At 36.7% G+C, this 27522-nt stretch overlaps 1 protein-coding gene across 6 annotated transcripts in view; it reads left to right on the top strand.

Annotated features, from left to right (window-relative positions):
• CBLB (Cbl proto-oncogene B) overlaps window positions 1–27522 on the top strand; it is a 226102-nt gene that overhangs the window by 75371 nt on the left and 123209 nt on the right. For all 6 annotated transcript variants that reach the window (XM_047723550.1, XM_047723547.1, XM_047723549.1 and 3 more), the window contains exon 4: window positions 17686–17832. In XM_047723550.1, the coding sequence (XP_047579506.1) occupies window positions 17686–17832 (147 nt within the window). The remainder of the gene's footprint in view (window positions 1–17685; window positions 17833–27522) is intronic.

Here is a 27522-nt window from a genome sequence, read left to right as displayed (position 1 = left end):
TAGCCCCTAATTGGTATGTTATATGGGGCCAGTCTCAACCCTTTTGAGTTTGTAGTTCCACTTCTGTAACTGAGAAGATAGAAATAATTATGATTTATAATTATGGTGACTTCATCTCCACATCTCTGAAATTATTTTGAAATGCTCTAAAAAATGTTTTCTAAGTGTGCTTTTGTGATATCTGCTAACTTGAGGAACAAAAGTACCTAGTAAGGCTAATTTCTGATCCTGTCTTTTTCACAATAATTAAGTAGTGTTGGGATATGCGAGAATCTACTTGGACTTTTCAGTAAGCAGGCATGATTTAAATAATAGGCTATTTCATGTAGGACCCATGTTCAAATGATTTTTTTTTCCTTTAGATGGTAACAGTTTTCAGGAAGTTTCACAGAATATTGGAAAATTACAGTACTAAATTTTACTCTCCAAGTAATTTGATAAACTAGAGTTTCATATCCAAAGAAATCTTTGAATTTTACGGTAAACTTTTAGTTGAGCTAAATGAATCAAACAGGAACCATTGTGCTTGGGCTTATTTTTAGTATCGGCTGTGTATATTTTAATAATCCATTCTTTTGTGTGGCCTTTTCCCATGTATAATCTGTATCTGCAAGTCAGTTTCAGAGTTAGAGAAAAATGAGCTAATATTTAATAGGTGAATAGTAATTAGTTATCAGCAGGCCATATTTAGTTCATTTTCGTGAGAACCTTCTTTGTTGCTTTTTATTTCATTTCTTTTCAAAGCCTGTAGTGTGTCTAGCTCTGTTCTTCACTGCTATTAAGGGTGTGTGGAAGATCTGCAGGGTGAAACCCAAAACTTGGTGGGAGTCTCTGAACTCCTCCTCACAGACCCATCGCTGGCCTGGAACTGGAAGTCACGGCAGGCATTTTAGTGAATCTTTCATAGAGTTAAATGTATTCCATTTAAAAGGAATACATCTTTTTTTTTTTTTCTTTCTGGAATTGTCACTCTTTTTTTTTTTTTTGGTGGTGTGGAAAATATTATTTAATATCAAGTTGATGATAGGTTTTGTGTTAATGCCCTTTTGGTGAATGAAATACATAGGAATCCTTTGTTAGTCTCCCCTGTTTTTTGTTGTGAAACATTTCAAGGTCTCTTAAATAAAAACATCTGGAAACCAGTGGTTCATAGAACATCCTCCTCCATCAGTCCTTTTATATTGAAAAGGCTAACTTCTCGGCATCACAGTTTTTTTCAGAACGCCTTAGTTAATTTTACCCTCCATTTATTCCTCCAAGCTGGCCTCTCAAAGAGCCCTGGGCATGCTGTATGCTCTGTGCCAAGAGAATCTCTTTCTGCCTTTCACTCTCCTTCTCTCAGGTGCCAGAATGGAGCAGCAACACCCTTAGGATAACGCAGCTGCTCCTTTCAAACTTGGATGCTCCCTGGCCTTCTTCCAGCCCGTGGTGTTGAGAGCATCACTCCCCCACAGGCAGTGCCAAGATCTTTTTCTCTTTGATTAGAGGTTCTCATGATAAAATTAGTTAGCTGGGCTTGATTGACGTTTTCCACGGATATTTATGCTGGTGGGTAGGCAGGGAGGCCCTGATTGCTCTTTAATTATTAAGTTACAAGGAGATATATAGCAGTGGGAAGAAATCGGTTCTAGGTGGAGAATGCACCTTAGTGGCATTTGGAGAAGATATTTTTAATTTTTTGGCTTGGCAGAAAAATTTCTCTACTCTTCCCCGGAAAAACACACACCCTCTGTTGTTCCTAAGGGAAGAACCAAACATAGCCAATGATTGCTTACGTTTAGGAATCTCAACTGTGAGTGGTGTTGGAGGGAGGCTACTGAAGGGAGCACTCACTCGCTCCTTTTTCAAGTGAGGCATAGGTGAGCCACACTTACCGCTGAGCTAGTGATATGTGTGGTCGTCTTCTGTTTCCTGTGGTAGGAGGAAGCAAGCCTTCTCTCTGACCTCTGGCAATATATTAACCACTCAGAAGAATTTAGTTCTCTTAGGACAGAGATGTGGGGGTGAAGTGGGGTGTGGTGATGAGGTTATTATCAGCCTGATGTTGATATTTACGCATGTGAAAAGTACAGACTGTCCCAGGACTGGGCCATCCAGAACTCAGGGTGAGTTCCTCAGGGTTATTGAGCAAGAGTGATGACAAATGAAAGCCCATCAGTGGTTGCCCTTGAGTCTGTGCTGAACGAGAAGCTAAATCATTCCAAAACAATGACTTTCCAGCCCTGTGATGACATTAGCTGACTCCCAGCGCACTGACTGTGTCATGAGAGGGACTGATAGCTACGTGATTTGGAAAACAGAATGGAATTTCTCACAAATCTTTAATTAGGTACTTAGATCTTGAGGCTGCTTTAGATGCAGCTTAACTTAGAGACTGAGCAATGACAAATAAAAGATCTTCTGAGGTTGCTGCTAAATAGTGGGTTACAGATGTTAAACAGGCCTGGGAATCACCTGCGGGTCTTCCTAAAGTGCAGACTCTGATTCAGCTGTTCTGGGCTAGGGTCTGAAATTGCACGTTTTTAACAGACTGGGAGGTGATGTTTCTGCTTCCTGTCCAAGGACTGAAGTTTGAGTATAACTGTTAGACATTTATTTTTGTTCTTGCCTTGGATCTTGAATGCTGAACTGAAATAAATCTAAGGCCTACTAAGTAACATTATCACCTAGTCTTCATGTGTAGTCTTTCGTAACACTTGATGATGAAAACCCTATTCGTAATGAAGAAGATATATTTTATTTTTTCCTGTAGTGTCTATATTACAGGTGTATTATGGGAAGAATGGTGATAAATAATAGTAATAGGATCCAAATTAAATCCACCAACCAACATACTAGAAATTCCTTCTGATCGGAAACCAAATGCTAGGCTACACATTGCTATTTGCAGACCTCTCCATGTGGTGCCATATTCACATGTGTGTTATACCTAACAGATGTCTGCGAAACAGATTTTTGTGACAGATTTTGACACAGGAAATACATCAGGCTCCATAAAACTTAATGGAAAAATGTATTGCTTAACTGCAGTCCATTTTTAAAGAACAGATTGCAGTACGATCAGTGGAATCATTTGGGCCTTATTCTTGAGAGCTTTGGCAGAGTCTCCCTATCCAGAGATTTCCCTTCAAGAATGTCACCTGGTGGCATGGTACTTGATTGGTTATTGACAATGTTGTGTTTGGTGTTGGCCATATTCAGCTCAGTATTCTATTTTAAATCATGGAGAAGGACATATTTCTTCACTAAATTTTTATCTGGTGAGTCATTTCTGGAAGTGAGGGAATTACTGTGGTATTTTGAAATAGGAACACATCTTTTCAGATGTGCATCAGCAATGTGATTGGAGTCTGTTTCAAATGGTAATACACCAGGGGCTGAGAGTATGCCAAAGTAGAACATCTGCTTCTAAGACATAGGCTTCTGGAGCATTCCTCTCTGTGTGCTATTGTTTTCTTTTGTTTGTTTTGTCAGTTTGTTAAATCTAGATTATATTCCATCAAGGATGCAAGGAAGAAACCCTCAAAATTCAGTTATTACAATCGAGAGATCTTCAACAAAAGCTTTTAAATTTGGGTAAATAAAGATCTGAGAATTCCTAGTTATTAAGTTTACACTTTGTGCTACACTTTATTAAAAGTGGTTTTGTTTTTCAGTTTGGTTTTTTTTTTTTTTTTTCCTCCAGTCTCTCACAGATGCAGCCTTCCCTGATGGACTCATAGTCGGATATGTAGACCCCTGTACCGTTGGGCAGTCTGGGGAGACGGTTGGCTACCCAATCCCCCCGTTCCCTGAATACAGATTACTTCTGACCCTGACGTCTGTCACATTGCCAGACTCCTCTACACCCACAGGCTTGCTGCTGTCGACTAGGCTTGCTGCTTTTCTCTGGCATGTTCTTCTGCCTTTCCCCTGCCTCTTACTCCTTTTAAGAGGCCCATGGTTGAGAACTTTTTCCCTTTAGCTTCTGTGTTCCTGAAGCACATTGAATGCACCTCAATTATACAATTATACTGTATTGTGTGTTTTCATACATAATTACCCACTTAAGTTATAAACTCCTGGAGGGCTGGGGTGTAGCTGGTTTTCATCTTGTTACCCCCACTGCCTGGTGCTAATGGCAGATCATTGTAGAGCCTCAAAAAATATTTATTGAGTGAATAACTTTATTTACAGTCACTGGAATTCCAAATATATAGATATAGATAGATGTAGAGCTATATAGCTATATAGATATGTATCTGTATCTATAGGTCACAATTTCTGTGCATATAAAATTATTTTAAAAAACAGGGAGAACTTACGTTTGTGAAGACAAGCTAGACTTTCAGGGAAGGGGGCGCTGCATCCTGAGTAAGAAACACCAACAAATGAAAAGATGAACTGATGCTGCTTTTACAGCCTCATCTTTTTGACTTATTTGTAGCTTTTCTTTCTCTCCCAATATTTGATTCCTTAAGAAACACTTGATTTAAGCAGGAAATAAGATTTTCGTAAGTTAATACACAGTCTTTCTCCCATCATTCTGATGTTTAACTGAAATATTAAATATAGCTTCGTCTTTTGACATTTTGGATTGCTAGGCGGGGAGCCTGCTTCTCCCTCTGCCTCTGCCTAACACTCTGTTTGCTTGAGCTCGTGCGCGCGTTCTCTCTCTCTCTCTAACAAATAAATAAATAAAATCTTTAAAAAAATAAATAAATAAATATTTGGATTTTCTTATTAAGTTTAAATGTTGGGTATCTCCAGGAGAGGAATAATGACTGATTCTCATGCTTTGCTTATAAATTAAATGTGTTGGTATAGCAGTTTTCTCTGTCGAATAACCATTTCACTAAAAGCATTTACATGGTAGACAGGTACAGGATCTGTTCAGCAGGATTTTTAGATGTCTTCTCAAATGACATTATAGGGATGGTGTCAGTACAGCTGAAAGCCAAAAGAATTATGCCTAAAAAGAAAATCATCAGTGTGTATACTTCAGTGTTGCTAAGTAAGGGATTATTACTAGTGCTTGACTTTTAAGCAGAGACCCCAGTGAGTAGAATTGGGTAAGCCAAAATCCAGGATGATTTCTAACCTAGATATACATTAAATCTAGTTATATGATGTCATCTTCAAAAAACAAGGGATTTAAATGGCAGCTCAATTAAAAGATCTTACTATATGTAGACAGTCTATAAACTTTTCAGGTCCTTGATTACATTTTACACACATGTGATACTAAGGGGATTCTCTACCTTTGAGCATTTAAGACTTGAAGAAATTAAGTCTTTTGTTAGTATAAATCAGTGGATTAGCCTAATGGTATTTTCACAGTTCAGTTCGTTGTGTGGTTATGTAAATAAATATGCTTTGGAAATTAACTGTAGTAAATTCCTTCTGATCCAAATCTGAATAGGCTGCTTTCCAATTAGTATAGTCCAGATTTTGTCTAAAAAATCTCTCTTGGTTGGTTTGTTTTAGTATCAGAGAAAATAGAGGTTGTAAATTTTATAATTTTCAATGTGTAAAAATATTTTGTTAGGTAGGAATACAACTCTTAAATAATGTGTTTGATTTTTTAAAATCCATGCTATTTATTCATACTGACGGAAGAGGGTCCAATCCTTTCAACTGCTACTATTGATGATAATGATTTTAATAAGTTAGTAGCACTTAATAGTACTGGTAATGATTAATATTTATCAGATGCTTGCTATGTGTCAGTTTCCTAAGCCAGTTACTTAACTGCTGCATATCAAACCACCACAAAACTTAGTGGCTTAATTAACAACAATTATTCTTTGTTAGGATTTTGTACGTTGATTTCCTATAGTGTTGGCTTGGGTGTTGGTTCAACACCTGATGGCCTCGATCACATACCTAGCAGGTGAGGTGTTGCTGCCTTGCAGCTGGGGACTCACTAGGGCTTTTCTGCATGACTGCTTGGGCCTCCTCACAGCATGGCAGCTAAATTCCAATAACATTTTCCAAGATGCAGAGGCAGAAACTATAGATCTCGTAAAGCCTAGCCTCCGAATTTAGGCAGAGTCATTTCTACCACATTCTACTGATCAAGGCCAGGCATACCCTAGACCAGGTACAAGGGGAGGAAAAGTAGACACCACTCCATGATGGGAAGAGTGGTAAAGAATATTTGGCCATCTGTAATCCTCCACAAATCCCATGAGACTAATACTCATAATTCATATTTCAGAGATGAGGAAACTAAAGCTTAGAGAGAATAGCTTAGTACCCAAGGTCATTCAGCTACTAAATGGTTTAAACTCAAATTTAGGTTAATTTGACGCTAGAGCTTTTAACTAATGTCATATACTGCATTCAGGGGGTAGGTAGATTAGATCTATTTGTCTTCTCCAAAACCAGTATCTGAGGAGGTTTTATTGATGTGGGGGTTATTCGGTTTGCAATCAGGCTGAAATAGTAAAGGGATTTTATTCATATTATTGATCAGCCACCCTTTGATGTGTATTATTGATCAGCCATCCCATTTGATTCATATTATTGATCAGCCAGCCTAAGGAGACATAATAGTCTCCCTAAATTTGGATATTTCTAAACTCTTGGTTGAGATGAAAGTTAAAATTCTTATACCTGCTATTATCCTATGGTTACTACATATATTAACACATTTCCTTACCAAAAACAAACAAAATTAACTTTTTATACTATAAGTTTTCCCCTGGGCATACTCTTTTTTAGCAGTCTATATTTTTTGTATGGTTTCAGTATCCTACAGTTTACTATTCATTAGGATGAAACACACGGCTTTTAAATTGCCCTTTTCCTTGTTATTTCTGCTGCTTTGGTGGTTTTCTTTTGAGAGCCAGTGTTTTTCAAGGATTTCTTCTTGTTGAAAAAAGATAAATGTCAGAGATGCCTATTATGGTAAGGAACAGAATAAAAATTAAGGCTTCCAAATATACTAATGATTTCTTATGTTTACTATAAGTTCAATTTTCTATGTTCAATTTTTGAATCCTGACTCCAGGATCTCTGCACTCTCTAAGGGAGACCTGTTAAGGAAAGTCTGTAGCTTGGAGAGGTTATAGAGCATCTCCTACTTCGTATTAGTTGTGGGTTATGAAATGGATTCACAGTGTTTGTTTCAAGCATACGGGCTTTGTGGTGCTAGGGCTCTCTATTCCCTTCCTATTGGCCGGATTGAAAGTGATGATCCACTCCTAGAATGTTATGGGACCTCAGTAATGAGATACTGCATTCACCTCATTTTATAGAGGAAAACCTTTTGAATAAGAAGCTTTCAGCTCTTTCTCCTGTTGTGGATCAATGAGACAGGCAGAACTGTGTCTAGAACCCTACTCTACAGTGCCATGTTTTCCTCCACTGTATTAGAGTTTGTCCTTCATGGGGCTTGTTTTTGGCAATATGGAAACCGCTTGTCTCAAGAGGGCCCATCACCACCACTCAGCTACAGAATAAGTTAAATCCAGTTTAAGAAAATCTTAGACCTTAAAAAAATTTTTTAATATATCTGTTGTTGCTTTCTATGTTCAGAAATTTTAAGAGGTTGATGGTGGTCCAGGGAAATCCTACTGCTAACAACTATGACAGGCATGTTTTCCTCTGATTGCTTTACCTTTTTGTTTTTCATTTTGAAAGAGAAAAATATCTTCAGGTACTCAGTGCTTTAAAACCCCCAGCATTTCTCTGCAAGGCCACAGACCTCTAAAGCAGCCCCTCTCTCTTGAGTCATTAGCATATATGCATATTATATATTTGGTAAGCTGAAGAAAAAGTGTGAGTAATTGAATCCTTTGGTCCTGTGTAATAGAATTACTTTCATGCTGTTTTATGACAAAGATATATATATGATGTACTAATTTGCCTGTATAGCTATCGAACTATGTTCCTAAAGGTAATTCAACTTGAATCGAGTTTTTTTTTTTAAGAGACTATTATAAAGGTAGGAGATAAATTCACCAACTAGATTTAAGTATAATGAGACCTAACAGAGTGAGATGACTCGTTATTCTGCTTAGCCGTTATTCGATTGTCTGACCTTTGTGTTCCCTGCCTAATGTTCTAAACAAGTGAAATTATAATTGAGGCCTTCATTTAGAGAGGGATTTGGAAAAATACCAGTGTGCCATTGGTGAATGCACTGTGGCCAAAAGGCTAATACATTCTAGAAAATTGAAACTCAAGAGGTCAAGTAGAAGGTTTAGGGTGATTGCACAGGAGATGCATTCTTCACTTGAGAGCCAAAGCAGCCTGGAAGTCCATGGGGCCACAGGATGGGGACAGTGCCGTGGGCGTGGAAATCTGTTCACTGTCCCACATGTACATTGTAGGTTTGCTTGAGAACATCAGTAGAATGGCACTGCAATGACATTTTTAGTTCTTGTTGAAAATTGGAATACTTAAAGACAAAAAATAGAAAACAGTTACAAACTACCCAGAGATTACTACTATTTGTGTCTTTTTGTGTATATCCTATAATTTTTTCTATTTATCTATAATGTGATATTCAGCTTTTAATAGAACTAAGACTGTCCTGGGCCTACTATTTATTATCCTTCTTTTCACTGCATTCTTTTATTTTGTGGCATATGCACGCACATACACGTTCAGAGTGTTAGAATGCGGTATCCACATCAGATGATACCAAAAATAAATGAGAATTGCTTGGAAAAATGGTGTTTATATTTCCCGCAGTCATTTGAATGATGATCATTTTAATCCCAGTGGAAAGATGGAAAAAAAATCTCATGACTTTAGCTTTTTTCTGCTGGTAATGCACAATGTGAGCATGGGAGAGATGAGCTTTATTCTCCTTTGTCTTTCACTTGCTCCAAGAAAGCAGGGTTGAAATGGGGCAAAGGTATCAGTAAGGAAAATTTCCAGAACCAAAAGGAGGAAGTAACTGTCAGGAACAGGTAATGTGGTGGGAAACTATGTAATGCTTCCTCAGAAAATCCAAATGTATTCAGTTTACTTGAGGTTCTGGAAACCACACTTGGGGGATATAGAACTAATTTCCTTTAGCTTGCTGGTATTATATTTCCATTCATGAGGAAATTTAGAAAAAATCGGGAGAAAAAAGATCTTAAAACTCCTAGAACAGCAATTTTTTTCTCCAATTTATACATAAACCCCAGATTTTTAATTCTTAAGGCAGCTTTTAGTAAAAATTTCTTTTCATCAAGGTTTGGAAAGTTAATGCTTTTACTAAGTGGCATTTCTATGAACTCTTATTATATATTGCTCCTCTCTATCTGTTTATTGGCCCTGTTTTGCATTCTGGAAAAACTTTCTCTTTTTTTCCTTAAACATTTTATTTATTTGACACAGAGAGAGCACAAGCAGGCAGAGAAGCAGTCAAAGGGAAGGGAGCAGCAGGCTCTCTGCTGAGCAGGGAGCCCGACATGGGGCTCCATCCCAGAACACTGGGATCGTGACCTGAGCCAAAGGTCCAGCCCCTTAACTTACTGAGCCACCCCGGTGCCCCATGGAAAAACTCTCTTATTTATAGTTCTTTAAATATTCCTGTGATCCTTGAAATGAACATTTACTGAATATCTGTTACATGTAAGAAGCTCATAAATGAATAATAAGAGTTTCTCTTCTCTAAAAAAAAAAGTTTTGATCTGATGGAAGTGAAATTCAGTGTGCATATAAAATAACCATTGCTGCTCTGCAGAGAAACCTTTGTGGTGTGGCAGGTCATAGGAACTGGTGGGCGTAGTGTCCAATATATCATAGCTGAGAAAGGAGTACAGGGAAGGGACCGTGGGAGTACTTTGACATAAAATTGGTGCAAGTGAAAGTTCAACAGGCTAACTAATGCATAGGACCCTTGTTATCATAGGGGAGGAAGAGACAGGTCAGCACAAGGTGTGGAGCAGGAAAATTGGGAGACTATCAGATAGTTGGAGGAGAGGGAGAGGATCGAGAAGTGGTATGAGAAATGGCAGAAAGGTGGCCCTCTCCCACGGAAAATAGAAATCCTTGAAGGAAAAATTTTAGGAAAAATTTAAACCATATTTGACTGAGTGAAAAAAACAAAACAAAAACCATCCTTGTGATGAAAAATAAAAATGTGGAATAGAGAGTGTAATAACTGAAAGATAATTGAGAATTCTCCATTAGAAGCAATAAATACTAATTAACATAATTCAGCTTGCTACTTCACTGTAATTTTTTTTCTCATGGTGGTTTACAGGGAATTGCAAAGAACTGAACATCTATTAATAAAAGAAAAAGTGTTGCTTCATGGTCAACTTTTGTTTGTTGATGAGTCTGGTTTTTTTTTTTTTTTTTTTAAATCACGTTACTCCAGGTCAAAAGTATAGTTTGAACTTCTAATGTTTCTTTTTCCTTTGGGGGAAAAAAAAAAACCCTAACAAAGAAAACAGAGTTCTATGTTCTGATTGCTTTTATATGAATCTCATAGCAATGTTGACTTTCCACCTAGTTCACAGAACTTTCATTGCATTTTATCTTAAATAAAAAGGAATGTAAGAATGGATTTTTTCTTTTCTCTCTCAAGTAATTGGTCTACATTTTTAAGATTTATTTTACGAAAGGATACTTGTTACGAATTAGGTTTAATCAAAAGATGTCCCGTATTAAAGACAAAAGGGTTTTCTTTATTGAAGTGGATATTGTTAAGCTTTTTTTTTTTTTTTAAGATTTTATTTATTTATTTGACAGAGAGAGATCACAAGCAGGCAGAGAGGCAGGTAGAGAGAGAGGAGGAAGCAGGCTCCCTGCTGAGCAGAGAGCCCGATGCGGGACTCCATCCCAGGACCCTGAGATCATGACCTGAGCCGAAGGCAGTGGCTTAACCCACTGAGCCACCCAGGCGCCCCTATTGTTAAGCTTTTAAACTAGTTGAAAGTACTGGTAATCATATCATACAGTAGTGGGTTCTTACAATAAATTTTCCATATAAAATTGTAAGAATCACCAAAGAGATGTTGTTAACCCCACTTTGGCATCGCCACAATATTTTTTAACTGATACTAAAAAATTATTTGGGAAACTTTTTTGAGTTAAAGTTTATTGTCCTTTTCTTCATGGAAACTGTCATAATCCTAGGAAATTTCAAGATCTATACAAATGACCCCCATTCAACCTTGGAGTTATCAAATTCCTAGCTTCAGTAGCATTCACCCTACTGTGCCTTATTGATGTGCGGCCACATTCTGCCAGTTCTGCATTACCACAGGAGTTGTAAATTCCTCTGCCTCTCTCCCTGATTACCACATTTGTTCTGGTTCTTTCAAAAAGTTATTCCCACTGCGTTGTCCTGTGCCTTTGGAGAAGTCTAAGCCCCCTAAATTCACGAAGAGTAGGATTGTGCCGTCATCTTTGTGTTATCTGGGACTAAACCAAACCTAGTATCTATAGACACTGAAGATTTATGGGATAAGTGACTGAATGGATGAATTGAATACTTGTCCATTGTTTGCCATGGGACTATAAAAGGCCACCATTGACAATTGATGATCTTAATAAAGTGGGAATGATGATTTTTGCCTCATTAAGATGGCCATCAATTTAATGGACAATAATATTGGAAAAATTGATGGAAAATTGATGGAAAAAAATGATACCTATACTTTTAGACAAAAGTGGTAGGTAGAATTAATAATAACACTTACTATTTTTTAAATTTGATGTGTTAGGCTCTTACCTACATGCCTTATTTATATATAACAACTCAGTGAGACAGGCATTTTTATCTAAAATTTTAGGGGTGAGGAAACTGATGCAGACAGACTGGTTAAGCGACTTGTTCAAAAGTAAGGATATAAACCTAGTACTATTAAACTTCAGGATAGGATTGTTGACAAGTAAGCAGAATATGTTTTGAATGTCACCTAGGAACTTGTCAAAGGATACCGTATTTGATTATAATAGGCATATTTCATGTTTGAGTTAGGTTTAAGTAAGGCATTTGTAAATTGCCCATTTAAAACTATTTTAGAAAGGAAATACATTGACTGTGAGAGCAGCATCCTTAATTTGAGAGCTAACTTCTTGCTGTTCTCAATAGACCTTTGCAGGCAATGCATTTAAGATGTCACAGAGAGATCAGAGGATGCCCAGGGTTCGTCTTTTCCCAGCCAGTTTTGAGCTTGGCTTCCCTGGCCATGTTAGTGGTAGACGATGTATCTTTTAACAAAAGAAAAAGGCCTCCTTAGTTACCCAATTTAGTGCGGCTTTTGGACTGACATAGTTTGCTAACTTCCTTTTTAAGTGAGCAGTTCAATTTCTAAAAAGTAACCTGGGACAGCTTGAAAAATTGTCCTTTCCCCTGCTCAGGTGAGTGAGTTTCGGCTCACACTCTTTATTCCTCTTATGACTTGGAGTAGACTCTGAGTTTTCATTGGTAACTGCCTCACACTCCCCTTAACAATATTGGGAACTTTAAAGCATTTGGGCAGCAAATGGGTGAGATCCAGTTTTATTTAAGACTCTCAGGATCCACCTCAATAATAGTCTGAATTCCCATGAGGGAGAAATGAAAGGCAAGTCTTACATCAGCTTGGTCTCCTCACTTTCTTAGGAATCGAAATGTTCCCAAGGTCTAAAACAGTGTGAAGTAACTCTCTAAACCTATCTTGGAGGGCACTGCCTCAGAAATACAGTGAATGGAAATTGCTCTTTAACTGGACGTGAGTCTCATTTTAAATGCCGCTGTTTATATTCTTTATGTCCTGCCTTTCTTTTTATGTTGAATTTGTTTCACCTTGTAAAGATTAGGAGGAGCATGTTCTACCTTTTAAATGTGAGAATTAAATTATTAATAGTTTGGGGATAAAAAATGGTCTTCTCTTTCTTCTACCAAAGGTAGTACATTCTCACAAACTTTGGACCTCACTGATACAAAGTGTCACTTGAAGTTTTTCACTAATGCAGCCTTTAAAGCTTTTTTATTTCTTCCTTGATTTATGACACAGCTGTTTCCTGAATGGAGAAAATGCAAGAACTACATGTGATCTGATTAGATTACATTCTTCATGTGTCTCCCACATTTAGTGGAGGCTACATATCAAATCCTGATGTACTTTTTATTCATTTTTCAAGTTTAATTTATCACCCCAAGATGGCTATAGTTGATGTGTTGCCCCTTGATATTGTATCGTGATAATCTATTCATGTCTTTTTCTGCCATACAACGTGCTGCGTTTATTAAGGGTGGGATTGTGTCATCCCACATCAAATAGTGTGTGCCTTAGTCTCTGATGTTGGCTGTAGCCACCTAAACCTACTGAGACTTAGCATAAGCACAGAAACTTCATCGTTCCAGAATCATGCTAATTCACTCTGATTCAACCTCGCATTCTGTTCAGTTAAATGTAACTTGACTTTTGGATGAATTGATTCATACCATTTTAAAGAAATACAGTGTTGGGTAGCTGAATCCAGGACAAAAAGAGGCACCTTGCTTTGGTAGGGAATATTCTTTTTTTTTTTTTTTTTTTTTTTTTTTTTGGAGAGAGAGAGAGAGAGAGAGAGGTGGGGAAAGTGAGAGCAGGTTGGGTGGGGAGGCTGAGGCAAAGAGAGGATCTTAAAGACAATCTTAAGCAGGCTCCATGCCTAGCACAGAGCTCTACATGGGACTCCCTCTCTTGCCCCTAAGATCATGATCTAAGCCAAAATCAAGGGGCAGACTCTTGACCCACTGAGCCACCCAGATGCCCCATTCTAAGCAATATTCTTGACACTGCTAATGCATTTCATGGTTTTTTAAATAATATAGCTAGCTTTCCTTCTCCTCCCTTCTTCTTCTTCAGGTTTCCTCTAATATTTACATCTTTTACTGGTTTACACAGTATTGCCATCTGGAAGCTACTTTTTGATAACCTGATTTCAAGATACTTCTGTTCTAAAGCCTATTTCTTAATTAACAATTTTTATAAAAAACTTAACAAAATTGTAAAAGTGGCTTAGCTTGTGGTGGTTAGTAGCAGATATGTGGCAGTAAATAGTAAAAATAAAGTATTTCTTACATGTGAGAGTGTTGCAAAATTCCTTGTAAAGTTAAAGTTATGTATTGAGTGGGCAAAGTTTTTTATTTCTTTAGATGTTTGGAGGAGGTAGGGGAGTTTTAGTGATAGAAGCATATTCTTCCTTAGTAATTATCCTCTATTAAGCAGTCATCATTTTGGTGTAATGGTGAGCAGCTATCAGGGTGCTTAGGGAAAATTGGCCAAGTATGGAAAAATTTCATAATAGGAAAAAATATTTCATCTATAAAGAAGATGTATAGTTGTTGCTTTTCTTCTGTGTCTAGATGGTTAGAGATATATTCCTGGATTTTGTTTTTTCAAAATTGGAAGTTATTTAAAGAAAAAGTAAGATGGGGAATTAAAGCACATGATATATAAATAATAGCAAACAACAGCAAAACCCCACAGTTATATAAAAGACAAAACCACATGCTGTGATAATAAATTTAAATGACATTGGATAGTACAATTAGGTATCTCTTCTTTTCATGTCTTATGGATTGCAGCCTCTGAAAACATGGACCTTTTAAATAATTGATTTCCAAGGTGATCATTTACATATATGTGGTACATGTGTGTATTTAAAAATTAGGTATAAAATAAATATATATTTTGGTCTGTGTGAAAATTAAGGTAATGCAAAACTGTTGCATTCACATATTTTTAACAACTTGAATTTTAGTTTCTTTAAAGACTAAGGGCAGGGGTGCCTGGGTGGCTCAGTGGGTTCAAGCCTCTGCTTTCGGCTCAGGTCATGATCCCAGGGTCCTGGGATTGAGCCCTGCATCGGGTTCTCTGCTCAGCAGAGAGCCTGCTTCCCCCCCGCCCTCTGCTTGCCTCTCTGCCTGCTTGTCATCTCTGTCTGTCAAATAAATAAATAAAATCTTTTAAAAATAAATAAATAAATAAATAAAGACTAAGGGCAAAAAAATGTATCTTTTTCCACTGCCGTAGTTTGTACAAAAAGTAAAAAGTGTGGCAATCCATTTGTAGGAGTAGGAAAATTGAACTCTTTGACACATTTTATTTATTTATTTATTTATTTATTTATAAAGGTTTTATTTATGAGAGAAAGAGCTCAAGGGCACATGAGTTGGGAGGAGGAAGGGAGAAGGGAAGTAGGCCCACCCACCCTGAATGGGCTCCCTGAATAGGGAGCCCAATGTGGGGCTTGATCCCCAGACCCTGAAATCACGACCCAAGCCACAGTCCGACACTTAACTAAGTGAGCCACCCAGGCACCCCTCTTTCCCAACATTTTATAATTAAGTAGATGATTAGTTCTACAGGTACTAGTGATTACTAGAGCTTCTAGACTCTATCATGTTACTATTTCTGCTTTAAAGAAATATATATATATATATATATATATATATATATATATATACACACATGTATATTTATAGCCAGTGGATCACATAGCTGAGATGGGTAATCATTGACATTGTGCTTCAGACTTTAGATCTAATAAATAAAAATGAAAAACATTTGGATAGGATTATGATTAAAGAACAAAGACATAAAGGGATGGAGAGCAACCAGTTCAGACATAAGGAACAGTTGGTTTACCCTAATTATAGACATCTTGATTTTTCTTTTTTCTCCTGTGTGTATCAATTGGAAGTTTGGTGGAAAATTAACCCTTTTGCCTAATGATATAAATAAATTTGTTGCAGATTTTCTAAAAGGACTTTATGCCCTTCCTTAAACTCAAATTTCAAAAGTCAGTTGCAGTTTATACTGGCCACAGTTCCTCCCTTTGATCTGGTTCAGTAGTTCAGTTTTCATTTCCTACAACTGAATTTCTTGTATCTACCATCATCTAAATGAGGATGTGTTGACATCAATGAAAAGATCAAAGACTCAACTAAAGAACACTCACATTTGGATTAGGCTGAATTGTGTGGAAGTGTGGCTGAATCTAAGAAAATAATGGAACAATGTGTGCAACCATAACAATTTTGCAGATTGTTTATTGGTGCCAGTCAAGCATTAAAATATGGCCTAAAATTCTGACTCTTCTTTCTCATAAATCTTCTCATAGATTATAAACATTGTGGAAATTGGGACATTTTTGGTTTTCCAATACAGATGAACTCATTGAGGTATAGATTATACTCTTGCTTTCCTTTCATTCCTACTTTGCCCACTTTTTATCATGAGTACCTTCATGTATTCTGTATTCATCTTACATGGGAAGCTGTTGGCTTCTTTCCGAAATGTTTTAGAAAGAGTGGTACTCATTGACTTTATTGACAGGTGCGTATTATATGATCTCTTAGGTACCTAACATGTTTTCACTTATTATCTGAGAGTTATTAAGCACAGATATGTGACTATGAGGTAAAGAACCACATCTCTCAGTGTCCAGGGCCTACTGAAACATTGTAAGGTCTTCAATGCAGTGCAGACTTGATGACTTTCTCTAATTATCGTCTATATTTACTTTTAGTCCTAAAGCAATTGACTCATCCCATCCTCACATCCTGACCCCTCAACACACCCACAAAAGCAGCTGAAGTTTCAAAATAGAGTATTATATGTGTACCTATTGAGGTCTGGTGATTCTGAAGAAACAGAAATACAAAGAAGCAAGGTCAGTTCAAAACTGACCAGTTCTTCAGTGTTCTGTGTTTCAGTTGCTTCTTTACTGTTTTGCACTAGCAGTTTTGGACTGATGAACATAATGTTGTAAACTTCTTAGGACGTGGCGGGAAGGAATGCCCGTGATAGTAGTATTTTGAAGTGTGAATCATATTTTGAATCGCATTTTGAATCCTGTCAGAATCTCCAGAAATCACACCTGCCTTTCCCTCCATTCCAAACCATTTTTTTAATACCACCGTAGCTTTTTCTTTCTGAAGCAGATTTAATCCTCTGTTCCATCTTTTTAATCCATCTTGGTTCCCTGTTGCCTCCAGCAGTAGCCCTTAGCAAGGGGAGTACATTAGAATCACTCAGGGAGCTTCTGGAATTATGCACATACCTGGAACCCATCACCAGAAACTCTCATTTCTTGGTGGGAGTAGAAAGCCTCTTTGACAAAGAGTTTGTTCATTGTTTCATGTGCCTCTTTATGTGCTGTCCCCACCAAAATTTCTCATCCTGTGTCTTGCCATTTCCTTCAATAGCTTCCTCTTCTCTAGCCATGCTAAACCCGGCTATGACACAAAGCCTTCTATCCCGTCCCTCTATACTTTTGTATGGAAGCTGTTGCTACTGCCCCATCAATACCTTCTGCTTCCCTTTCCTTCCTTCCCTTCCTCCACTCCAGGTCTTTTATCTGTCAGACTGCTTAATCTTCGTAGATTCTCCTCTAATGACAAATCTTTCCTCACTCCCCCATGTAGAAGTAGTCACTCTATCTTCTGTGTGTAGTGTTTATATTTGTTTATGGTTTTTTCAGGAGTGCAACTCTCCCATTCAACTGTGAGCCCATTGAAATCGTGTAATTTATCTTGTTCATGTTTATGTTAAACGAGCACATGGGTGAATCATAAAGTGAAAGCCTCTTGGGAATTTAAGTGGATAGTTTGTATGAACACTGTTTTAAGATGCATTCTTAAGTTGAGGTTCGTGATCCGCCCCAAGACCTATGTTAATACTGTACATAATTTTATCTTTCATAATATATATTCCCATTAAAACTTGCACATATGTTTATTTATTTTTTTCATTTACCGCCTTGTGTCCACAGACGAAATCTCACGAAACTATCCCTTATCTTCAGTCACATGCTGGCAGAAATCAAAGCCATCTTTCCCAATGGGCAGTTCCAGGGAGATAACTTTCGTATCACGAAAGCAGATGCTGCTGAATTCTGGAGAAAGTTTTTTGGAGACAAGTAAGTAGAGATCATTATAGTCTGTGTCCGATTTTGAAGAACGACCTTGTCCTGCCTCCGGTTCCACATGGTTATGGATTTCACTCGAATATTTTGAGACTGTACTGGCACATTTTTTATGAGTGTTTTGATTGCTAATTTTCCTATTCAGCCACCAAAAGTATGCTTTAATAATTGGATAGTTTTATATCCTTGCAAAGCAAATATCAGTTATACTACATTTACTTGAAGAGCATTCACTGAGTGAAATAGCTTGCTCTAAGAAGTAAAAGGTATGTAAGACGGAATCTCTCAAAAGCTTACAGCTTTTTATGACTTAGTACACACTTAAGACACATGCACAATAGAAGGCAGAGAAGGATAGATACTTTCAAAATGGCACAAAGAAATTGTTCTGACAATTCAGTGAGCAGCAGTTGCTTCATGACTGAATGAATCAAGGACTGCTTCTCCGAGGAGGTGGTGTGTGAGCTTGGTTGAGACCTGATATTCAGGTGGGAGAGAAAGCCATGGCACCCCAGTTCAGGCTTTCTTTGTGTCGTTGCACAGAGAGTAAGTGTGTAAACGAGATAGAGAAATGAGGATCATGTTATCACAAAGTAGCAGATAGAGATGATTTCCTTTAGGTACTTCCTCCCCAGACATGAACTTTGGCGAGCACACTCAGAAAGTCCTTGAATGCCGGCAGAACCCTGGCTGAGTGTGAAGGGGGAAGAGTGATTGCTTACACGTAGATTGTTTTCATGCCTTAGTTAAAAGTCTATATGTTAACTGGTGAAATGAGACCTATAAAATGTTGGTATACACTTTTGATGGTCTTAGTCCGTTGATGCTGGTGAATTCATTCAAACAATGGGTTTCCTTTTTTCTTTTCTTTTCTTTCTTTCTTTTTTTTTTTTTCCTCTTAATGAAGTGCTATGCTTATCTCAGTACTAAGTGGTTAAGCTTTCTAACTTTTTGCTTTGGAGATGTTAAAGCCCTTTCCATATTTCTTAAATAAAATGTATTCTGAATGATTTGTCGGCACTAAAGGGTGAAATACTGTTATTGCCACTAACATGAATGTTTTGTGTTCCAGAAATCTAGCCATTTATAATGCTCCTATATCCATTCACAAATGCAAAATTAAAAGGAAAGATTCATCCTCCTCTAAATTAGAATAACAGCCAAAAGTATGCTAATTAAATACTTGTGGACCATAGAAAGCAGAAAGGCATTGCCCAATTCTGGGAGTCCAAAATGAGAGTTTCTTCAAGTCACAGCTCATATATTAACACTTTGAGCCTAACACACACAGTTGGTAACCTTCAACATCTACTTTATCTTAAAATTTTAAGAACATTTATAGGCCAAAATGTTGTGGTATTTCTTTTTGAAAACTGAAAATTCTGGTGAATCATGAAATTGTTCGCTTGTCAAAAGGTCAGTAAAAAATGGAAAGATTGCCCACACACTTTTTTTTTTTAAGAGAAGAGTTTGTGTTGCTGGTACCTCAAGCCACAGAGAATTATGCATTTCAGACTTCTTCGTTTTGCTTTATTTATAACCATAGACATCAAGGGGCTGACATTTCTCTCCAACTGTTACATGAGTGAAATCACTATTAAATCAAATGGGGCAGTCTTAAAATACTGATTAAATACTCTCCTTACCTTCCAAACCTTTTTATGCCTTTTTCTCCTGTCTTCACTTACTTGAGAAAGCTGTTTCATTTTTCTTTAACATTTTACTTTTGGGATGAGAGCCAAATTTAAAGCTCCTTCTGGAGCTCAAACATATTTCCATAGTCATCAAAATTAATGATTCTTTTATTAGATCATTGGAGAAACCATCTTTATATTCTCTGTGGGTTTTTGCCTTATTTCACAATATTTTATTGAATGAATAAGCAAATGCATGAATGATGTAGCCTTTCAAAAGGTTGAATTCTTTTATCTTCCTTATGCTCTAATACTAGTTTATATTTTTGCATAACTTCTCATATGGAAGCATTTCTGTCATTTATCTAGCTACACATTGAAGCCATGTGAGAATGCTTTCATTTGATCTAACCAGTGTCTTTAAACTTGAGAACAGTATTGTTTCCACAAATGTAATCATTGAGCAGTTAGTTCTAAAAAGAGCCAATTGGGTTATGATTTTTATAAAGCAGTTTTTAAGCTTAAGGTATTATTGCAATTTTTTTTTCAAAGTAATTGTCAGAATAAGATATTAAGATTGAATTAAAATTGGGGAAAAAAACTATTTTTCCAAAGATTTTGTAAAACTCCTAAAAGCAGTTTTGGTATTCAGGCCTTATAAATACAGGAAGCAAGAAAAAAAATTTTTTTTTATTTTAATTGCAGTATAATTAATATAGAAAGTTATATTAGTTTCAGGTGTATAATATAGTGATTCAACAGTTCTACACATAACTCAGTGTAGTGCCCCTTAGGATAAGTATGTCTTAATCCCCATCACCTATTTCACTTAGTCCTCCCACCTCCTTTCTCTTTGATAACCACTAGTTTGTTCCCTATTTTAAGAGGTTTTTTTTGTTTGTCCATTTGTTTTGTTTCTTAAATTCCATATATGAGTAGAATCATTTGGTGTTTGTCTTTCTCTGACTTATTTTTAGCATTAAACCTCTAGATCTATCTATGTTGTTGCAAATAGCAAGGTGTTATTCTATTTTATGGCTGAGTAATATTTCACTCTACATGTATACACGTCTTCTTAATCCAGTCACCTATCAATGGGCACTTGGGCTGCTTCCATATTTTGGATATTGTACATAATGCTGCAGTAACATATGGGTTCGTATCTTTTTACATTCTTTCGATAAGTACCCAGTAGGTACTTACCTACCAGTAGGGGACTTACTGAATCATATGGTATTTCTAATTTAAATTTAAATTTTTTGAGGAACCTCCATACAGTGTTCCACGGTGGCTGCACCATTTTGCATTCCCACCAACAGGTTCCTTTTTCCCTACATCATCACCAATAGTTGTTGTTTCTTGTGTTTTTGATTTTAGCCTTTCTGACAGGTGTGAGGTGACATCTCATTGTGGTTTTGATTTCATTTCCCTGATGGTTAGTTATGTTGAGCATCTCTTCCTGTGTCTATTGGCCATCTGCATGTCTTCTTTGGAGAAATGTCCAGTCATGTCTTCCACCCATTTTTTAATTGGATTATTTGGGAGGTTTTTTGGTGTTGAGTTGTATGAGTCCTTTATGTATTTTGGATACTAACCCCTTATTGAATATGTCATTTGCAAATATCTTCTCCTACTCAGTTGATTGTCTTTTTGTTTCCTTTGCAGTGTAGAAGGTTTTTTGTTTTGGTTTTGTTTTGTTTATTTTTGTAAGCTCTATGCCCAGCATGGGGCTTGACCTCATGCCCCCCAGATCAAGAGTATCTTGCTCTATGGACTGAGCCAGCCAGGTGCCCCCAAAGCTTTTAATTTACTTTTGATGTAGTCCCAATGGTTTGTTTTTACTCTTATTTCCCTTGCCTCAGGAGATCTATCTAGAAAAAAGGTGTTTATAGTCAGTGTCAGAGAAATTACTGCTTGTGTTCTCTTCTAGGATTTTTATGGTTTCAGGTCTCACATGTAGATCTTCAATCCATTTTGAGTTGTTTTTGTTTATTATGGTGGAAGCAAGTTGTCCAGTTTCATTCTTTTGCATATAGCCGTCTAGTTTCCCAAGCACCGTTTGTCAAAAAGTCTGTCTTTTTCCCATTGCATAGTCATCCCTCCTTTGTTGAAGATTAATTGACCATATAGTCATGGGTTTATTTCTGGGCTCTCTGTTCTGTTCCATTGATCGTGTGTCTTATTTTTATGCCAGTACCATAGTGTTTTGATTACTACAGTTTTGTAGTGTATCTTGAAATCCAGGATTCTGATACCTCCAGTTTTATTCTTTTTTTTTCCAAGAATACTTGGCTATTTCAGGTTCTTTTATGGTTCTATAGAAATTTCAGGATTATTTGTACTAGTTGTGTGAAAAATGTTGTTGGTATTTTGATAGAGATTACATTAAATCTGTAGATTGCTTTGCGTAGTATGGACATTTTAACAATATTTGTTCTCCTAATCCATGAGCATGGGATGTCTTTCCATTTCTTGGTGTCATCTTCAATTTCTTTCATCAATATTTTATAGTTTTCAGAGTTCAGGTCTTTCACTTCTTTAGTTAAGTGTATACGTAGGTGTTTTATTCTTTTTAGTGCAATTATAAATGGGATCATTTTCTTGATTTCTCTTTCTGCTACTTCATTATATGTGTATAGAAATGTAACAGATTGCTGTGTATGATTTCGTATCCCAGCAGACAAAAATCTTTAGGTACCATGCCTAATAGTTCATTTCTGTGCTTCTCAACCTTTTCAAAGTCATGGCCGGGCCCACCTCTCTGTTCTCTCTAGCTGCCAAAAGGCTGTGCCTGACTGGAGTCCCAAGTCGGTCAATAAGAATGATGTCCCATGGTAAACTGGTTCGGAAGGTCTGCATTTGTTAGGTTTTTATGCAGATTCATTAAATGTTTCAATGCTTGAGTCCTGCTTCTGCTTTCTTAGTCTGTTGACCAGGAGGTAGTAGAAATATATAGAGAAAGAGAAGTGACATTATTGAGTAAATGTGTCTAAGTAAATTCTGCAAAATAAGATAAATACCAAACTGAATCTTTGCACTCTGGAATAGTAGTTTAGAGTCCGGAAACTCTAGGCACCAGTCTCAAAAAGTAGATTACTAACTGTTAAAAACAACAAAAATCCATTGATGGGATTAGACTGTGGCTGACAGTCATTTTTCTAAGCAAGTCAGATAGCAGGTTTTGGGCCACAGGTGCTAAGCACTTCTTTACACTGAAGAGCTTTAGACATACATTTCCAGCCAAATTATAATTTAGCAAGAACCATGAATTCTAAACCTGCATTTTTTTATGTGTCACCTTCTTTCCATCCTTACTTCAAGTTCTGTCCTTCAATTTCAAGTTCAAATCCTTCTGTGTATTACAGCAACAGCATTCCGATCCGTCTTTGTATCTTCAGTAAGAACCTGTCCTGTTGTTTTTCTTAGACCACGGAGCTCTCAAAAAAACAAAACAAAACAAAACAAAAAAACACAAAACCCCCCAGAACTAATCATTCTATTTTTTGTTAGTTTTTTTGGTCTGAAATGTTTGTATGAGTTATGATTGATTCTAGGTTAAAATGTAAAATCCTATTAATATGACAAACTTTAGGAACTGTTTGTTTGTTTTTTGGCTTCATCTCTTTGTAGTCTGCTCATGCACAAAGAAAGAACCTAACTACACAGCACTGTTACACGTATTTCCTGATGTGCATTTCCCGCCCTATTTTTTGTGTTTTTGTTTTCCTAGATTGCATCCAATGTTTGGAAAGCTACTTACCCATGCCAGTTTGGAAGCTACCCTAATCTAAAGTGAATATCCAAACTCTTTGCTTCTATGTGCCTTTGCTCTTATCTGTCCTATTAGACTGCAGTGAACTGCTGACATGATCACATTTCCTGAAAGACGAGGAAGGTGTTTTGAAAGCAAGAACCTGCCTTCCTGATTTTTGTTTCTTAGAACCTGGCACATTTCCTGGAATGTGTATGCACTAATAAATGTTAACAGATTGCACGAATAATTGGATAGATGGATGGAGGATATTTATTCTCTGCTCAAATTTTCAATGACTTTGTTATTTACAAATTGATTTTTTTTTTTTTTTTAATCTTCGGTTCCTATGGTTCAATTCCCTGGAAGCACCCTAGCCTCTTCTTTCTTTTTTACCATCCCAGAATTGCTCGAGTCCAGTTCAGAAGCCCCCTTTTCTGTACTGCTGTCACTAATATACACCCTTCCGTAAGGTCAACTTTAACTATTCCATGCCTCGTGTCCCTGTTGTGTTTTAGACATGTTTGTATTATTGAAGGTATGTTTGCTTTGTGGGTCTTTCCTGCTTGACTGTGAAGCTCTTTGTTGACTTTTTATCCAAAAAATTTCATCCAGATACATTGGCAGTTATTATATGTTAAACTCTGTGTCCAGTGTTTTCTTATAAGCTAACTTCATTTTTAATATAATCTTTAAACATTATCCTTTAAAGGTATTGAGTGAATCCTTTAGGTACTGTATACATAACAGACAGTAATTGTTGGATGAATTCATGTATTTTTCTAATTCGTTCATTCATTTCTAATTCATTCCTTTCTTTTACTTATGTCCTGGTCTTCAGTCAAGCTGGATTATTTGGATGTTCCCTGACATACCAGCAGTTACAGGTGTCTGAATGCTCATAATGCTCCTCCCGCTTATGGTTTTTATTTGCTCTGACATATATGTTCTGATTAATCCCTCAAAGTGAGTCTTGCTTATGATTCTGTCCCTATTGTTGTTGTCCCTAGATCTCTTCTTAAACCCCTCTAAGCTCTTGTTTATCCTTTGTATTTATTATTTTTATTGTTTTAAAATTATTTATCTAGCTATTTTACTTCCCATTAGACAATAAGCTCCATGAAATCAGGCTTATGTATTCATCCTTGTATTTCCTGAAGTACCTTAGCACAATGTCTCATATTTAGATTTCATGAACTGTTGTTTATTTACTTCAAGTGAGTTGAGGAGTAAAGGACTGGATGTGGGTGTGTGCATATGTGAGATATGACAGGACACAGTTTGCTTGTTTGATTGGGAGGCAACAGGCTGACAGGTAGGTATGCAGGTAGGTTGTCTACGTTCATGTGTGACTGTAACATTTACTAACTTTGTGACTTTGGACAAGCTACTGGGTTTCTCCATGTATCAGTTTCTTTATAAGATGTCAATAATAATAAACAATATTACCTCCTAGGTAGTGTTGTCATAAAGGTTAAAAGAGTTAAAATCTGCTGCTACTAAAAGCTAGAGATCAGTGTCTGGCATTTAGTAAGTACTCTGTGTTGTGGAATAATTAACCAATTCAAACTTTTCATCTTATTCTAAACTCTATTATCTTAATTATTATGCAAATAATTTAGTTAATATTCAATTTTATGTGATGGATGTTCTATAGTCCCTAGAAATCTGAAAGCAAAAACCAAAAACAAATAATAAATTTTCTAAAATTGGGTGTAGGTTAAAATATAAGAAACTGTCCTGCTTACCGTGGAAAAAAATTATCTATTTAAAGCTCATTTTACTGCCTCTACCTTTGATTTCCTGGGGAAGTGGTATGGACCTTCTTTGGTTTCCTGTATTCTCCTTTCACTTTTAATAAGAAATGAAGGACAATAGTTTCTTTACCTTTCCAATGGGTGAGATACATATTATTTTAGCATATTAACTAGGTCAGTGTTTCCTCTAGTCAAAGAAAAGGCAACTTAATCATATTTAATCCACAATAGAAATTAAGGACCTGTACAAGGTAACTGGACAGCAGGAGCTCAGGAAAAAAACTGACCTAGAACTCAAGAAATTCTATTTAATATTTCTCTTATTTAGTCAACTTCTATTATTGCCTATTTTTAAAAAAAAATCTAAGGATCTTTATATTAATAAGGAAAATGAAATTAGAGGTCTATTTTGTATAACTCCTTATAACAAGATCTTAGATACAAAAAGCCAATAAGATGCCAAATTGTAATTTTCTACCTTTAAGGAATATGTATTCAATTTGGAGAAGAGAGTATATACAGAGTTAATAAATATTTAAACCAGCTCTGTGCCTTAGAAAGATGCCTAAATAATGTTACAAATATGAAATTATTTACTACGTGGTCAGAGGACCACTCCGGCTTCATGGAGGAGCTGGTATGTTGTATGGGTTGCACATATGTTAAGAAGGAGTCTGTTCCATGGAAAATGCTGTGATTGAGACTGAACTATTACAGTGTCTGCTGGAGATCAAAAGAAAGATAGAGATAACTTCAAGGTTATATAAATGCCTTCATTTTTTCCTCCTTTTTGTTATTTTTTTCTTTCTCCTTCTCTTCACTCTGAGTGCTTCAGTAAGTGACCTTTACCTAGTGAAATCACCATGATTTAGGTTCTTTTTTTTTTTTAAGATTTTATTTATTTATTTGACAGAGATCACAAGTAGACAGAGAGGCAGGCAGAGAGAGAGAGGGAAGCAGGCTCCCCGCCGAGCAGAGAGCCCGATGCGGGACTCGATCCCAGGACCCCGAGATCATGACCTGAGCCGAAGGCAGCGGCTTAACCCACTGAGCCACCCAGGCGCCCCAATGATTTAGGTTCTGATTCTCATCCTTGAAACCATGATTTCATGGAACCAAGAGTATGTTTATAGAGTGGACACAATTTAACTGAGCTCATAAATTCCTCTATAACCCAGATTTTTTTTTTAATTTACAATGATTGATGCCACTATCAGGCAGATGAGGATGTATATGTCATCATCAATAAATTATCGGTAGAGCTCTTTCAAAATTCTTGGTGAACATGGAATCCAAATAAGGGGTAGTGGTTTATGACCCACTGTAGGAGTTACCCTCTTTCAAGGACCCAAGTACTTGCAACTGTTACTCTCTCTGTGTTTTGAAAGCTCTGTCCTAGTCCACCCCTTTGTACTTTCTTTTTCCCTACACAAAGTTGCATTTTTAAAACTCTGTTCTTTCCAGCCCTGAGAACAATGGGAACCCATTGATGGGTTTTAGGCCTGGAACTGGTCCATCTTGCATTTTAAGTGGGTGACTTCTTGCTGAAGTATGGATAATTAATTTGAGCAGTGGCTTCCAAACCCATTTGATTATATTCATTATTACTAACTTATTAAATACTTCTTTTTCCTCAACACAGCACATACCCTCCCCAATGTCCATCTATTAAATTATCATCTGCATACATACATATATTTTTGTATTAATAGCATGTAATCTCATATGTAAGACAAATAATGGACATAAAATACAAAAAAATTTTTTAAAGAGTTTATTTATTTATTTGACAGACAGAGATCACAAGCAGGCAGAGGCAGGCTGAGAGAGAGAGAGAGAGAGAGAGAGAGAGAGGAAAGCATGCTCCCCACTGAGCAGAGAGCCCGATGTGGGGCTTGATCCCAGGACCCGGAGATCATGACCTGAGCCGAAGGCAGAGGCTTTTAACCCACTGAGCCACCCAGGTGCCCTGATAAAATACAAATTTTAAAAACTATGTAAAGGAGCACCTGGGTGGCTCAGTCAGTTAAGCATCTGACTCATGGTTTTGGCTCAGGTCATAAGCTTCTGGTCATGAGATTGAGCCCTACATCGGGCTCCATGCTCAGCTCAGAGTCTGCTTCAGATTCTCTCCACCTGACTCATTCTCATTCTATCTCCCTCTCTTTCTCAAATAAATAGTTTTCAAAAAAAATAAAAATAAAAACTACATAAATATGCAAGTAGAATTTCAATATTTTCTTCTCATCCCAAAAAGGATCATCTTATGTACCCTCTGGGGTCTGACTGCCTCCCCCACCCCTACATATTTTAGAAACTGAAAAATTAGAAGAGAAATAGAGGACTCATAGGTATCATGCCGTTGTAAAAAACTAGGTAGCACTTATAATAATATACATAAAATAATCCATATATAAAATAATACATGAAATAGAATACACCAAATAACTTATACATATATATATATATATATATATATGTATGTAAAAGAAGTACATGGCTTTGAGAATGATATAAAGATAAATTGAAGCATACCTGATTA

This window comes from Lutra lutra, chromosome 1, assembly GCF_902655055.1.
Source record: "Lutra lutra chromosome 1, mLutLut1.2, whole genome shotgun sequence".
Lineage (NCBI taxonomy): Eukaryota > Metazoa > Chordata > Mammalia > Carnivora > Mustelidae > Lutra > Lutra lutra.
Note: the sequence above shows the minus strand (reverse complement) of the source record. Positions and strands in the feature narration are given on the sequence as shown.